Source organism: Vidua chalybeata, chromosome 4 (assembly GCF_026979565.1).
Source record: "Vidua chalybeata isolate OUT-0048 chromosome 4, bVidCha1 merged haplotype, whole genome shotgun sequence".
NCBI lineage: Eukaryota > Metazoa > Chordata > Aves > Passeriformes > Viduidae > Vidua > Vidua chalybeata.
Genome location: NC_071533.1, coordinates 5,150,289 through 5,165,975, shown reverse-complemented (window position 1 = coordinate 5,165,975; position 15,687 = coordinate 5,150,289). Strand labels below are relative to the sequence as shown.

Below are 15,687 nucleotides of genomic sequence, written 5' to 3'. Positions count from 1 at the left end.
GGCTGCGCCCGCCCACGGAGCGCCCGCCCCGCCCCTCCCCGCCGCCGCCTGAACGGGGTTTCTGGGTTACGAGTTGCTACCCACCGCCGGCCGGCCCGCTCCGCCCCGGCCCCGGCGCCGCGGTACCCGGCGCGGCGGTGCCCGCGCCCGCCCGCAGCCGCAGCACCGGCCCGGCCCGGCCCGGCCCGCGCGATGGCGGCCGCAGGGCGGCTGCTGCAACCCCGCCGCGAGCCGCCGGGGGCGCTGCGGCGCCGGGCGGCGCTGATTGGCTGCCGGCACGGCTATATAAAAGGGGCGCAGGCGGTGCCCGGATCTCTTCCGCCGCCATTTTCTGCCGGGCGCAGGTCTCCGCTGTCTCCGCCGCTCGCACGAGCACCCCCGCCGCCTTCGCCCCGCCATGGAGGACGCGACAGAGATGAGCGGCGGCCAGGAGGAGTTCGCCGAGGGCTCCAAAATCAACGCGAGCAAGAACCAGCAGGACGACGGGTAGGGCCGGGGACGTGGTGGTGGCGGGGGGGAGGTGTGGGGGAGTCGCGCGTCCGTCTCCGCCGCCCGCCCTGCGGCTCGGGGAGGGGCGGCTCGGCGGCTGGGGGGGGGGGAGCGCGGCCTTCCCTTCCCGCACCGTGGCCGCGCCCGCCTTTGTGTCCCGGGCGGGTGACCCAGTTTCCGCGGGGCGGGGACACGGACGCGGGGGGAGCCGGTCGGGGCCGTGACGTCAGCGGCAGCCTATGGGGGCGCGGGGGGGGCTCCCCCGCCGCTCCCTCACCCGAGTCCGCGCTCATTTCCTGCCCTCCAGGAAAATGTTCATCGGAGGCCTCAGCTGGGACACCAGCAAGAAGGACCTGACGGAGTATCTCTCGCGTTTCGGCGAGGTTGTGGATTGCACAATCAAAACAGACCCGGTCACTGGAAGGTCGAGGGGGTTCGGGTTCGTGCTCTTCAAGGATGCTGCCAGCGTGGAGAAGGTGGGCGCTTTTCCTGCGGGCCCGTGGCACAAAGCCAGCTTGTGTAGCTGTAGCGATCCGAGACTTTGTTCCTCTGCTTTTTAGGTGTTGGAACTGAAGGAACACAAACTGGATGGCAAGTTAATAGATCCTAAAAGGGCAAAAGCGCTGAAAGGGAAGGAGCCGCCCAAAAAAGTGTTTGTTGGTGGGCTGAGTCCAGATACATCTGAAGAACAGATTAAGGAGTACTTTGGTGCTTTTGGCGAGGTATAGTATATTGGCATATAAGAACACCTCTAATTCTCAAGTGTAGTCTTTCCTCTCTCTTAAGAAAGAATTAGTGAGGAGGGAGTTGGCCAAAACTAGAGCTAGTTGAATCTATATGTTAATGATTTCATAAAATTGTAATGGTACGATTTATAGCTGCCAGAGGTAGTCAGCATATGGATTCTGCACTGCCAGATGGTTCTGGTGGCATAAAAGGTTGCTTACAGGTTTCATGTGTTGTTTATATTAATTTTGATTTCAGATTGAAAACATTGAACTTCCCATGGACACAAAGACGAATGAAAGGAGGGGCTTCTGTTTTATCACATACACAGACGAAGAGCCAGTAAAGAAGTTACTAGAGAGCAGATACCACCAGATTGGTTCAGGCAAGGTGGGAAAACTCTTGTTCTTAGCATATGAAGTCTGTCTTTGTAGGCTTCCGTGAAAGCAGCTCACAAAATGCTCATGGAATTCTTAGTAAGTTAAAGGATTTCTGTCCTTACAGTGTGAAATCAAAGTAGCACAGCCCAAAGAGGTGTACAGGCAGCAGCAGCAGCAGCAGAAAGGAGGGAAAAGCAATTCTTCTGGCGGACGTGGAGGCGGAAGGGGGCGTGGACGGGGTGAGTATTTTCAGTGGTTTTATTAATCAAGTACTTACCAAACATTTAGGTGTTTGTAGATATTCCAGTTTGCAGGCTGTGTGCAGATCTCATGTTTAAATCAAATGTGTAAAGTAGCCTGTGAGTAAGTGGTGTTTTGGTGGTTATGGTTGCTTGTTGAAGCTGAGGAATCGCCTCTTGCTCTGCTTGCATTCAAGTGGTGAAGGGCAAGGTGGGTGTAGGGTGCTTCTGTACACCCTTAGTGGACAGTGTAACCAGCACGGTTACAATTTTCCTTGAAAGGGATACACTTAATTGGCTCATGAGAGAGAAAGCTGAGGAGAAAGCTCATGAGGAGCTGTTTGCTAAGGAGTGGGGTGGTCGCTTCACTGCCCCTTCAAATGGATCAGAAGGAATCAGCTGGTACTATACAGGTTAATGCATCTCAATCTTTAAAGGTCAAGCAGACAACAACTCGCACCACGCAGCAAGGCTTGTCCTTTGGTGTCACTTGGTGCTCAGGCAATTTCTGTTTATTCTCGTGTCCAAAAAGTTAGATGAAGGGGCACAGGAGAGGAGTGAAATAAGTTTTGAAACTGACACTCGCTATGCTTGGTTTCAGGTCAGGGACAAAACTGGAACCAAGGATTTAATAACTATTATGATCAAGGCTATGGGAATTACAATAGCGCTTACAGTGATCAGAGCTACAGTGGCTATGGAGGCTACGACTACTCTGGGTACAACTATCCCAACTATGGATATGGGCCGGGATACACAGATTACAGCGGTGAGTGGTTTTGCCCTCGTTCCCGATGACAAGAGCAGCTTTGCTCTTAGTCAGCCCATGGCTCTAAAGATGAGATCCCTTGGTGTGCTGCTGTGGGTGAAGTCTCCCTCTGAGGCTGGCGTTAACGCTTGTGGGTTCTGTTTTTCCCCGCATGCTACCTCCAGGCCAACAAAGCACGTATGGGAAGGCGTCCCGTGGCGGCGGCAACCACCAAAACAACTACCAGCCCTACTAAGGCAGTACCTAGTACCTGACAAACAGGTGTGTACAGGAGCACGAGCTCCACTCCGACTATGTCTAATCTAATTTAAAGATCAATAGACAAACGAAGAGTAAAAACTTGCCTAGCATGACTTTTCCTTTAATTAAGCTTTTGTTAACTTAAAAAATACTTTTTTTTTTTAAAACCAGCTTTGCCTACGTGTCTATAGATCTTTAACTTTGTAAAAGTGTGACTTTATCTTCTTTAGTACTTCAGAAAAACATAAGAGTTTTTCTGGTTTGCGTTGTGTACCAGGTGGTCTAGAGGAATAATTAAACTTATTAGAAGTATTAACAGGTAAAGTACTGAAATGGGTACAACTTAAGGAAAACAAGAATGTTGTCTTCTAACTCTGACATTATACCTTGTTTGTACCCGCCAGCGGGAACTTCATTGCAGGCCGTGTGTCACCCTGACCACGTCTATCTCTGGGGTCGCACGTTGCAGGCAGAGCGCAAGGCATACACCAGAAAACGCTGTCCTGTGGTATGGTCTCTTCCAACTTCATGTACCAGCGTAAAGATTAAAGTGGAAAACTTCAGACTTTGGCTTCTTTTTTTAATCTTTTTTGGAGATTAAGTGTCTTTAACTTAAATGGTTTTTTACAGGAGTTAAAGTACATAAATGCCTTTACAGCTTAATCATTTGGTCTTCTGTTTAGTGTTGTATTTCAATTGTGGAACCTCATTTTAAATGTGCATTCTTTAAGATTTTAATGCTTGCTTTTTTCTTTTTATAGCTAATAGTGAAATCTGCAAACCAAAACGAACTTTTAAATCTGGATAAACATTAAAGATCATATGCATATGGACTGTCTGAACTAAAGTGACCTGACTTGTGTTGCACATAAGTCGTTTAGCTGTATAAACAAATAATCAGAAAGCCTTTTGGCAGCGTTTCCAATGGAAAACAAAGTGATCCAGAGCCTGCTTACTTGTCTAAACTGGATGGTTGTTGTTTTGGAGCAGCCTCCTAGATGGGCTGAACATTTGGGAAAAGAAATTACTGATGGGTAACTAAGCAAACCTCTTGTGTTACCTTAATAAATATGCATATGATCTTTAACAGTGAAGAAAGGAATATATAGAAGACTTAAAGCAGTTCATGAAAATGGACCTTTTAACAATCCTGTAGTAACTATCACAGATCTGACATGCATTTTGTCTTGATTTTTTAGGTAGAGATACTGCAACAAAAAGCCATCTTGCAACGCATCGCGAGTGAATGGAGGGTGGTCTTCGTGAGAGGAAATGACTATTTTGTAAAAGACTTTTAGTGTATGACACAACTGTGTCCAACTGTACATAGCGGCCGACTAGTTTTCTTTTATGGTTTTTACTTTCTTTTTGCCATTCATGTTATGACACAATGTGGACTTGTGTTTATACAAACTTTATTTGTATAATTTCATGTTAAAAGATTCTCTAATAAATGCTTACTTAAGTGAGTGTGGAGTCTTGCTGTCACCTTAAAGTGGTGCAACTGTAGTTTTGCTTGGAGAGAAGGGCAGGTACCTCTCTGGAGATGAGGGTTACTGTAAGGAACAGGTCTGTACACCCCCTTCTTCCTCCTGGTCTGTCCTGAGAGCACCAGAGTGCTTGGAATTAGCATTGGAAGATGGCAGAGTCACGTCCTGCCCTCTGCAGCAGCGAGGGGGTGGTCTATGGCACAACGCTGCCAGTTTTGTACATGTCAGGAGGGATCTAGAACTATAGCAGCACCTTTTCAATGCTGATAACACTGCTTGAGGAGTTGGGAGTTTCTCAAGGCTTCTCAAGCACTTAAAACCTCAAGTATTCTGGAATGTAGCTTAATTACTTTCCCACAGCACTTCTATTCCAGTTCCAAGCAGATTACAAGTTCTTGAACTTTAGGCTCAGCAACTATTTTCTGTACAACTTGGTACAAGTTAGGTGCTGTACTAGACTCTTCTTACCTGGATCAGAAAACAGGTTTCCTATCTAGTGCACACTAGCAAGCAACAACTAAAAGCCTGAGTGCCTGATTGCTGGAGAAGGAACGCTGTGTTAACCCAGCACATTTCCGGATTAGGAGAGTAGTTGGGATGGGTAAAGGAGCACGTGCATTTTGTCTGAGGCAAGAGGATTGCAGCAGTCTGCCTGAAGATGTGATGTTTCTCAGCACAAATACCTAGTCAGGCATCAAAATAACCCTTGCTTGTTAAAGCTCACTGATGTCACTGACTACAAATTAAAGAATCAGCAAGGAGCCACAGCAGTGCGAGATCATACGCTGCATTTGTGAGCGCAGCTGGATCCAGCACTGTCCTCCACAGCAGCTGAGGGAGACTTGTGCCACAAGAACATGGATTCATTGCTCCAGTGGATTGTCAATACACAAATCCTTGCTAAGAGCCAAGTTTTACTTCAATCTGTGATCCTCCCACTTGGTGCTAGTGAAGTGCAGCTGGAGTACCTGGTGCAGGTCTGGGCTCCTCAGCACTAGAAAGGCGAGGGGCTCCTGCAGAGGGTCCAGTGAAGGGCCACAAAGATGGTGAGGGGGCTGGAGCATCTCTCTCAAGAGATCCTGGGAGCTGGGCCTGTTTAGTCTGGAGAAAAATGAAGGGGACCTCAGCCATGCACAAGGATATCTCAAAGGCAGGTGCCAAGAGGATGGTGCCAGGCACTTTTCAGTGCTGCCCAGTGATAGGACAAGGAGCAATGACCAGAAACACAAACACAACAAGTACCACCTGAACTTGAGGAAGAACTCCTTTACATTGAGGGCAGTAGACCACTGGAACAGCTGCCCAGGGAGGTTGTGGAGTCTCCCTCTCTGGAGCCATTCCAAACCCACCCGGACCCGTTCCTGTGTCACCCCCTCCAAGTGGCCCTGCCTTGGGCGGAGGGGTTGAACTGTACGGACTCCAGACGCCCAGTCCAACCCTATCGATTCCGTGGCTGTCCACGCCGGTCCCAGGCTCCGGCTCCCCCCGGGGGCCGTGCCGGAGCTGCCCCCGGGGGCCGTGCCGGAGCTGCCCCCGGGGGCCGTGCCGGAGCTCCCCCCGCGCTCCCTCACGGCCCGCCGGGGGCGGTGTCACGTGTCCCGCCCGCCGCGCTCCTTCCGGCCGCCATTTTAGGTTGGGTCGGTGGCGGCGCCATTAAAAACAGGGAGCAAGAGGAGGAGGGATCGGCGGGATCAGCGCGCTCGGCCGGGGCCGCCAGCGGGGCCGGGGCCTCGGCGGGGAGGCGGCGGCACCGGGGGTGGCCGGTGCGGGGCGGCGGCGCCATGTCGGATCAGCAGTTCGCTCTGGACTCGGCGGCGGTAGCGCCTGGCGCCGGGGGCAGCGCGGCGGAGCCGGCGGAGCAGCCTGAGGGGCAGGCGGGGCCGGGGAGCACCGATGGGGGAGGCGGCGGCGGCGGGGTCGAGTCGGAGGGAGCCAAGATCGACGCCAGCAAGAACGAGGAGGACGAGGGGTGAGCGGCGGGGGCGGGTTGTGTGTCCCGGGCGGGGCCCGGCGCCCCCGGCCCGGCCCGGCCCCGCTCGCTGCCCTGTTTGTTTACTTGGCGCCTCGGCGACGTCACGGGCCGAGCGGCGGGGGCGGTGTCTGGTCCCGCGGTGTACAAATGGTGTGATGTACCTCAAACTACAGGCCCTCTTTACTTATTTTTCTTTTTAATGATGCCTTTTCTGTGAGTTAAAGTGCGGTGCTTGCGTGAAGACAGTAACTCGGTGTAGCCGCATGCTCTGGTTGCGTTGCCCTGTGCTGCAGGCATTGCTGTGTGTCATCTGAATGCCAGAAGCGCCAGGTGCCGGCACTTCTTCCCAGCCTAAAACATGCCTCTGCTTCTCATGGAACTTGTCGGATTACGTTAGGTGGTGTCTGAACTTGAGAAGTAGGAGTCCAAAAGGCGGGAAGCTAAGCCGGGGGAGGTCCAGGTTATGCATCAGGAAAAGGTTTTTCACCTAGAGGGCGGTTGGGCAATAGAACAGGGAAGTGGTTACAGCACCAAGTCTGACAGAGTTCAAGAAGCACTTGAAAAATGCTCTCAGGCACATGGTGTGACTCTTGGGTTGTCCTGTGCAGGGCTGGGAGTTGGACTTGATGATTCTGATAGGTCCCTTCCAACTCAGCATGTTCTGTTACTCTGTTTTATGGCTAGTAAAGACAGCTTTTGATCCTCATAGGGTCTCTGCCTGGGGCAGTGTCCCTTTTGTATTGCCGGTGAAATTTGTGTGTAATAAATCCAGTGACAGGACAGGCTGTTGCGCTCTGCTGTCTCCTGTCGGGCCCGTGAAACTCGAGCTGCAGGTCTGTTTTTGGTCAAGGCAGAAAATAACCTGGATAAAGGAGTGCTAACTGCTGTATCCTGAAGATACCTGCTGCAAAACCTTCCTGAGTGTCTTTCTCCTTCAGCAATAAGCTGGGATGTTGCTGAGAGAGATTTTAATAATCTGGGATAATGCGGAGAGGGACCCATTTTTTGAGCATTTTGCTGGGATTAGCAGAAATTAAAATGGTTTTGTTACTTTTCAGCTGTTCTTAACAGTTTCAAATGCCTTTGGAGTTTGCATGTTTGTTTTACTTATTATCCTTGAATACACACCAATTAAAGGGTTTTCATGTGCAAACTCAGGTTCTTTTGAGGCAAGAGAGCTTAGAAAAAGTTGTCTCTAAGCGGTGCAGTGATTACACATATCACACATTGACTTGTACTCTAGTTCAGCCTTTTTGGCCCATCAATTCTTCATGCTGTACTGGAAACAAAGATTTTGATAACACTTCTGGTTAGTAAAGGGAAAAAAAGCATATCTCTGATACTTTGTTTAGCTAAGTCTGAGGTTTGAAAGCTTTCCCAGTGCACTTCTGGTAACTTATTTTGAGAAACTCTATGTGCTGATGTGGCTTAGACCAGCCAGACTGTGGGCGAGGAAATTATGTGTTTTACAAGCTTTTGGCAGAGCTGTGACACCGCTCCTGAATGGTTGTGCTGATGTTTGTGGCGTAGCCCTGACCTGAGCTCAGTTTCCCTTGGAGCAGTAGTTGATGTAGGGGCAGACTGAAGCAGCCGTGGGTTTGCTGCTGTGCCTGGGCTCAAAGGTGCAGTTCCTGCGTGGAGAGATGAAAAACCTTCCCAGGCTGTGGGATTCAAGCTCGTGTTCTTGGTCTGCCTGTCCTTAGGAATGCAAAGTGGGGTCTGTATGTTAGTATCGAGACACGTGGTTTGTGTAGCAGGTGTCAGTTCAGTAGTAGCTGCTGGAGCATCGCTACCCCCCATGGGTCAGAAACATGATGCTGCATCCTCTGGGTCTGCTGTTTGGCTGCTTGAAAAACCCTCCACAGAACAGCAGGACCTCAATGATGGGTGAACAAAGGGCAGAAAGCTCCTTTGATTTACTCCCTGTGCTGGTGTGAGGCTGCTGGTTTACCAGCCCGGGCCATTTCTTCTGTGAGGACAGGAAGAAGTCACAGCTGATAGAAAGGGCTGTTGGTACTTCCTTAAGAGAGATCTGGAACTAATTGGAAAAGTGGATAAAGGGATGGGGAGCTGGTGCTTCTTCTTTACAGATTTGGAGACTTGTTATAAAAACCTCTGAAGCTCCTGCACCCCTCATCTGTATGGATTTTTGTCAGAAATAGAATGCTTTTGTTAATTCTGTGAGAGCACAGCTAAGTCAAAAGAGGTATTTCACAGGAGCAGCTTTTGATTCGAGAGAGTCTGAGTGGTGGAGGTGCCATGCTCTTTTACATGATTGGCAGGAATATTTGTGCGTGGGAAGTGGAAGGGTTGGAAACATGATACAGTGTTTTTTCAGGTTTTCTGATAACTGTGTCTGATTGTGAAATAAGTTGGGACAGTGAAAATGGGCAAAGCTTTGTAGAAAGTGCTTTTATAATAATAATGGATCAAATTTTTTGGTTAGAGCTCACGGTAAAATCTTCTTTCTCAGTATTAGAAGAGATCATCTCAAATCAAATCCTCTTTTGAATGGGTTCCTAAGCCCTATGCCTAATAACCTGGAATGTTTCATTTGTGTGTATAGTGGCTTGATTTTTCATATTTTAATTTTTTTTTTATGCCTTACTAACATGGTGTGATGGTCATGATTTGATTCTAAGCTTCCAGTGTGCTTTTGAAAATACAGGTTATGAATTATGTGCTGTACACATCTGCCCAGCAGCACTGGCGCTGTAGAAATACGGGAAAGACATTCTGTTGATGACAGTGGATTAAGCCAGGTGTTTATATATAAAGTTTTGTGAGGAAAGAGAACTTCTGACCGTCCAATATCCAATACTTTGCTTTTTCATAACTACTTTTTGGGGAAGGGAACTTGACTAAACTTTATTTATTTTAGTTTATTAATTTGGGCATATGTCCAGACTGGTAGATAAATGCTTCTGTTTTAACCACACTTCCTTACAAATCTAATCTGCCTGCGTGTGTTTCATGAGCAGTTGTGCAGAGGCTCCACGGAGAACTGGATGGAATTAAACGTGTGATAGGGATGTAAAGAAGTAGTAAAATATTTTTTTGTCACTACTACTAGTGGTTTCTTGGTGCAGCAGAGTAAGCAGCTGCAGCAGAAGACAGTGGAAAACGTTTGTGTATGTGGAAGTCTTTATCTGTCCTGGCCAGACTCACTTAAGCAAGTTGTCAAAAAGTGCAGGCCTGTGTGTGTAGTGACATGACTGATAAAATCCTGCCAGTTCCATGCATTAGGTTATTGAGCTCATAAAGCTTGGCAGTGCAGGATTTTGGGTAACACACATTTACAGATTGACCAACTTGTCTTAACAGGAAAATGTTCATTGGTGGCCTTAGCTGGGACACAACAAAGAAGGATCTGAAGGACTACTTCTCCAAGTTTGGTGAAGTCGTAGACTGCACTCTGAAGTTGGACCCCATCACTGGGAGATCGAGAGGCTTCGGCTTTGTACTCTTCAAAGAGTCGGAGAGCGTGGATAAGGTGGGATTAAAGTAATGAAACATGTTCAAAATTCAGGTATCAGAGATAAAGCGCTCACTAGGAGGACTGTAGGCATTGTTCTTACATCTTCTGGTAAAGATGATCCAGGGGTGCAGCATGTTTAATGTGCCTGTTGAAAGTGCTTTCTTATGAACTTCTTATGGTTCTTATGAACCATCTTACTCGTGATGCTGTGTGCAGGACCAGCAGTGATTCCTGAGGTATGGATTTGTGCACTTACAGGTTCTTCAAGTCTTTGGACTTGGGCACTTGAAAAATACAGTGTATAAATGTCTGCTGCCTTCTGCTGTGAAAGCAGCATTTGCAAAGATCTTCTAGTTTTTGCATTCCTGAGCTGTACCGTGACCCCCTAGAGTAGCGCCAATAGCTTTGATACATTTAAGCTTTATCCAAGCAAAAACTGGTTGTTAACTTTTCTAAAATGCTGTGGATACAGCACACAGAAAAATTTTCACCTTTATGACCTTTGTGATAGCTAAAGTACAGATTTTTTACTTCATAAGGTTTGAGGATGAGAAGAGTACTTTTTGAGAGATGTTACACTCTTGCTTCTGCTGGCTAATAAGTGGTTCCAGTTGTCAGAGCTGTCTGTGTCAGTGGATAGTGATCAAAAATCACAGAACTTTGTGCAACAAATTATTGGTGTGATCCAAGTCTTGAAATTGAAACAATTTTGGACTTACTCCAAACATCAGTGAAACATTTAGCTTGAACTGTGTAAAACTGTGTTTTTATTATCCTCAGGTCATGGACCAGAAAGAACACAAGCTGAATGGAAAGGTCATTGATCCAAAAAGAGCTAAAGCCATGAAAACAAAAGAACCCGTTAAAAAGATTTTTGTTGGGGGCTTATCTCCAGACACACCTGAGGAGAAAATACGGGAATATTTTGGAGGTTTTGGTGAGGTATGTAGTGAAACAAACTACTTTTACTTGTGGAACCTGTTCTGCCTTCACAAATTTATTAAAAAGAAGCATCCCCCATGTGCAGCCTGCATGGATGCTAATACAAGCTTTATGGCCATTGTAGTTCCGTGTGTGTTAGTGGTCAGAATTTTGATGTTTCAATTACAGGTTCTGAGTTGAACAGCCTGGTTTGATGGAAGGGGGAGCTGGGATAAGTCAGAGAGGGAGGCAGTGTTTCAAGCAGGGTGCTTTGGTCAGTTCAGTGAGACGTTCTTCAGCCACCTCAGCTCATCTCCTGTAGCACAGATTGAGACAGTTCTGCCTAAATTCTGTGCAACTGTGTAGTTAGTGTCTGTTTCTCTGTCCCCAGTTTTTGGCGGTGCAGATGAGCTAAGTATCACTGAAGTTTTTAAAAGCTGGTCTTGTATGAACTTGCTACAGCTGCTGCTCCCCTGTTGGTTATCAGATGGTGCCAGCTTCAGGTCATAACTCTGTTCAGGGAATTTGGTTGTAAATATGTGCCCTCTTCCAAACTTACAGACAGTTCACTCTGGACTAAAGGCTTTAACTTCTGTTTGCCTAGGAAGTCCCGTGTGCCATAGGTACAAAGAACTTTGACTCTGTATTTGTAGTCAGGTCACATTGTCCTATTCAAATCTAAATAATTTCAGTAACAGGTATGAACTGTTAGAGGGATTTTGCAGTGATGTGAATGGCAGGATAAAAAGTAAAATCACTGTCTTCCACCAGGTCGAATCCATAGAGCTCCCCATGGACAACAAAACTAACAAGAGGCGTGGATTTTGCTTCATTACTTTCAAGGAGGAGGAACCAGTGAAGAAAATAATGGAAAAGAAATACCACAATGTTGGGCTTAGTAAAGTAGGTGTATTTCTTCCTAGAGAAATTGACAAACTAGACAAACGTGACAATAGAGGGAATTACATTACCAGTTGCATCTCTTTGGGGATAATAGTCTGCCAATACCTGTAAGCATTATTTTTCACATGTAGGCATTGGGTACGTGAAGTATTTATGTAGGTGACTGTTACCTTAATTTCTGAGCTTAGAGGGTTTCAGGTGAGGTTTTGTACTGCACCCCCATGGGGAGAGGGCTGGGCCCCAGCGCACTTTCCACAGTGCAGCTCCCACATTCTCCAGCAGTGTGGGCGGAGTGCTGTGTCACTGATCTGCTGTATCAGGCAGCACCAGCTTTTCCTGGTAGCTGGATCTTTGTGTATATATTTGTTGTTATCAGCAAATGTCAGTTTGTCTTAGAGAGCTTCCAAAACTGAAATGAAATAGGAAATTAGGCTTCCCTGTTAGAAGCTGCATTCTTTCCAGAAACCTGGTTGAATTTCAACCTGGTAGCATATATTCAAATTGTAGCTGGACTCGTACTTGCACAAATATGTGGTGGAAGCTTCAGAACAGAGTTGAGTTGAGTTTAGTATGTTGGCCAAACTCAGGTTTGATTTCACTTTTCTCAAATGAATAGGCCTCAGAGGTTTAGTTCAAAGGGAAAACAGAAAGGCATACAAAGAAACAAGCATTCTTTTCAGAATGGGCTCTACAGTGTCTCACAACTGCTCTCAAGTTAGTCAGTGTAAGCTATCCATTTCTTTTTTAGGGAGGGCACCAGGGTGGCCAAATCCAATTTTCTGCTTGGTGTTCTGTAAATTCAAGAGTGATGTTTGAGGGTTATCTTTGCTGATTGGATCTCACTCTAACTTTCCATTTCCAGTGTGAAATAAAAGTAGCCATGTCAAAGGAACAGTACCAGCAGCAGCAGCAGTGGGGGAGTCGGGGAGGATTTGTTGGAAGAGCTCGAGGGAGAGGTGGAGGTAAGCTTGTACTGCTGCAGTGTTGGAAGGTGAGGGACTAGCCTGAATGAAATTAAATCTGAGCTTTGTGTTGCAGGCCCCAGTCAAAGCTGGAACCAGGGATACAGCAACTACTGGAACCAGGGGTATGGGAACTATGGTTACAACAGCCAAGGCTATGGCGGTTATGGAGGCTATGACTACACTGGTTACAACAACTACTACGGATATGGCGACTATAGCAGTAAGTACTGAACTACTTACAAAAAGTTCCAATCTGCTGCTTGTAAGAAAATGGCTGCTAGCAGTATAAAAGATAGACGGCTTTATAACACACTGGCTTAGGCTTTCCACTGAGTTAGTTATCAGTATTGCTGAGCACAGGGTCCTTGGACACTCATCTGTCCCTACTTTTCTGCTTCATTCTGTCAAGTGTGCATGGTTGTGAGGTGGGGCTGCAGTGCTGCTGGAAAGTCCTGTGTCTGTGCCTCTGGGATGGGAGTGTTGCCTCTCCTGGTCATTCTGGAAAGTGCCCCTCAGCTCCCTTAGTTTGGCAGCACTTTGGGTGGGTGAGAGAGAGGGCCCCACCTCAGCTGCCCTGCAAACTATTTGGGTTCCTGAAGCAGCTCTCTTGGCCAAGAAGAGACCATGAATCTGAAGCCTGCAGTGATCATATAGTGAGTGACTGAACTCTCCATCTACAGAAGGCTGTAGTTACCACAGTGGTTGTGGGGCTGTGAGCTGCGTTTGGACATGGTCAGCAGGCAGCCACAGTTCCACACATGCACAGTACTGAAGGGCAGGCCATCAGTCTTCTGGGGACATTTTCCTGGTTCTCTGGTAGATTTGCTGTCTCAGTATGGCAAAAACTACTTGATGTTTTGGAATAAGCTGGGATTTTCATGAGTGGGGTTATTTTTGTCCCAGATGCTGTTTAATGGGTGGGTGTAAATCTTGATGTTCTGGAGAAGCTGACATTGTGGGAAGGGTAGAAACAGTTTTGAGTAGTTTTGTGTTGCTTAGAAGTTGTGGAGAGGGAAGCTGGCTGTGAAAGCCGCCTGAGCTGGCGCCTTTGATGTTTCCTTGTGAAGCGTTGTGGGCTCTGGAGCTTTCCATCTGATTGCCTTCTGTTGTGTCTAGATCAGCAGAGTGGTTATGGGAAAGTATCTCGGCGAGGTGGTCATCAAAATAGCTACAAACCGTACTAAATTATTCCATTTGCAACTTACCCCAAACAGGTATGTCCTCAGTATATATTTACAAGCTCTTTTTTTTTTTTTTAATTAATAGTAATTTTTGAAATCTGCTGCATAAGATATTGTAATGATTAATGTTTTAAAATTTCACAGCACCCAGACGTGCTTACCGTAATGTAACGTAATGACTTTGAAGATATGTAACACAGGTGCTCTTAAGCTTTTGCCTTTTGCCCTATAATTAACAAGTCAGTAAAGTTAACAGGTAAAGTACTGCTAATGGGTACAAATTAAGGAATTGCAGCAAAACAATATTGCCTACTAACTCTGACATTATACCTTGTTTGTACCCGCCAGCGGGAACTTCCTTGCAGGCCCTGTGTCGCGCTGACTTCACGATTCTCACAGGCCCGCTCAATGCGGACAGGGTACGAGATGCTCACGCTCTCGAATGCTGCCGTTTGGTATGGTCTCTTCCAACATCCTGTATCAGCATTATAAAATAAAATGGATACTTCAAGCTTTGCCTTCACTTATTTCTTTGCTTTTAAAACTATTTGTAATGTAATTTAATGCATTTTTTACAGGCCCAGTAATGGTTAAATACGTCAGCTTACTGAATAATTTTAACTTTGTTCTTCTAAGGATACAGCTTGTCTCTGGATTTTCCAGTCTTAATTTTATATTTTATTAATCTATTTTAATGCTTGCTTTTCCCATTTATAGACATTGTAGCAGTAATTGCAAGAAGTTCTTGAGCTGAATTCCTGTTGTGTCGACTTCTCCTTAGCTTCCGAATACAATCCTACTATAGTAATTAATGTAACTTTTTCTTTTGGTTGTATTTTCTTAATTTAACAGATAAGCTAATGACACTCTAGAGTGGGTCGGCACAAATCTTAAATGCGACTTTTGGGCCCAGAAGGTCCATCCACCGAAATAGTTTTGGTGGTGGTTATGGGTATCGTAGATGTTTATAACATCTAAGACAAGAAGCATTTCCTAAGTAAATTCACATACAATGAAAAGCTTGTCTTAAACATTGGTGCACATGTGGATTTCCAGCTCATGGACTCTTCTGTTCAGCTTTAATTTTAAAAAGCATATATTTACATGATTAATGTTGATATACCATATTTACATAGAGTGGGAAATAGGGGTATCTAAAGTGCAGTTGTCTGTTAATAAAAAAAAAAGCCAACAAAAAGACTTTTCTGCTGGCTGTCAATTTTCACAGAATGACTTCTTTCTCTTTTCTTTTTCCTAGGTGGAGACGCAGTATTTTCTCATTTGAAGATTCATTTGAGGTGGCACATGCTACCTGCTAATAGCAGTTGAAACTAATTTTTGTATCAAGTCCATGAATTGGAAGTAAGACGTTGGGTCCCACTGAAGTTTAATTGAGTTTTCATTAAGAAAAAATTGCTTTCATGGTCTTATTTCTTAATTGCTATGCTTAAGAATCAATTTGTTTTATGCCCCTTCCTCAGTATTGTAGCTCAAGTCTTGTGTTCCAAAGCCCAGTGTGACGGTGTCATGATGTAGTAGTGTCTTACTGGTTTTTTAATAAATCTTTTTGTATAACTGTGTGTTGACTCTTTGTTGCAAGACCAGAGACACGTGTCCAAGTCCTGAATCAGGAAAGCAGTCTCTCTTTTACAGTGGGTGTTGGTGTTGTGCTATCGATGGAATGGCATCAGTTAGGTAATGCTGGATTATAAAGGGTACTTGTTTGCCAAAGCCAGTTCTCTTCTTGCTAAGTGCCTTACATAACAAAGGTGGAATCCAGTTGAATGTGCTACTTAAGGAAGGTTGTTTACAAGGGATGGGAATTCTACAAGCCGGGTTGGGTTGTAGCTCCTACTCTATGTGCTGTGTGATTTTAATAACAAATCACTGGTCAGTGTTAATCGAGCAAGTCTGCTACTTCACTCTACGTCAGA

General features: G+C 46.3%; 3 protein-coding genes across 6 annotated transcripts; 2 read left to right on the top strand and 1 right to left on the bottom strand.

The window, feature by feature from the left end:
* The first annotated feature begins 319 nt into the window (after nucleotides 1-319).
* On the top strand, nucleotides 320-4,313 carry HNRNPDL (heterogeneous nuclear ribonucleoprotein D like). 2 transcript variants are annotated; one of them, XR_008430740.1, is made up of 9 exons: nucleotides 320-486; nucleotides 797-965; nucleotides 1,050-1,211; nucleotides 1,474-1,605; nucleotides 1,720-1,834; nucleotides 2,436-2,603; nucleotides 2,768-2,864; nucleotides 3,248-3,351; nucleotides 4,043-4,313. XR_008430740.1 is itself a non-coding variant. In XM_053941810.1 (8 exons), exons 1-7 carry the CDS (start codon nucleotides 398-400, stop codon nucleotides 2,836-2,838), a joined length of 906 nt encoding a protein of 301 aa, XP_053797785.1. In that variant the 5' UTR covers nucleotides 320-397; the 3' UTR covers nucleotides 2,839-2,864; nucleotides 4,043-4,313. The 2 variants fall into 2 exon arrangements, 1 of the variants encoding a protein (XP_053797785.1); XM_053941810.1 differs by lacking the exon at nucleotides 3,248-3,351.
* Nucleotides 4,314-4,328: 15 nt separating this feature from the next.
* Nucleotides 4,329-6,116, bottom strand: LOC128786832 (uncharacterized). The gene is made up of 3 exons (XM_053940494.1): nucleotides 5,995-6,116; nucleotides 5,302-5,899; nucleotides 4,329-4,445 (listed from the first exon to the last, which is right to left on the bottom strand). Exons 1-3 carry the CDS (start codon nucleotides 6,114-6,116, stop codon nucleotides 4,329-4,331), a joined length of 837 nt encoding a protein of 278 aa, XP_053796469.1.
* HNRNPD (heterogeneous nuclear ribonucleoprotein D) lies at nucleotides 6,031-15,328 on the top strand. 3 transcript variants are annotated; one of them, XR_008430739.1, is made up of 9 exons: nucleotides 6,040-6,302; nucleotides 9,630-9,798; nucleotides 10,564-10,725; nucleotides 11,476-11,607; nucleotides 12,470-12,569; nucleotides 12,646-12,792; nucleotides 13,689-13,786; nucleotides 14,102-14,208; nucleotides 15,012-15,328. XR_008430739.1 is itself a non-coding variant. In XM_053941805.1 (8 exons), exons 1-7 carry the CDS (start codon nucleotides 6,115-6,117, stop codon nucleotides 13,754-13,756), a joined length of 966 nt encoding a protein of 321 aa, XP_053797780.1. In that variant the 5' UTR covers nucleotides 6,041-6,114; the 3' UTR covers nucleotides 13,757-13,786; nucleotides 15,012-15,328. The 3 variants fall into 3 exon arrangements, 2 of the variants coding, with proteins under 2 accessions (XP_053797781.1, XP_053797780.1); XM_053941805.1 differs by lacking the exon at nucleotides 14,102-14,208 and having other exon boundaries at nucleotides 6,041-6,302; XM_053941806.1 differs by lacking the exons at nucleotides 11,476-11,607; nucleotides 14,102-14,208 and having other exon boundaries at nucleotides 6,031-6,302.
* The last annotated feature ends 359 nt before the right edge of the window (nucleotides 15,329-15,687 follow it).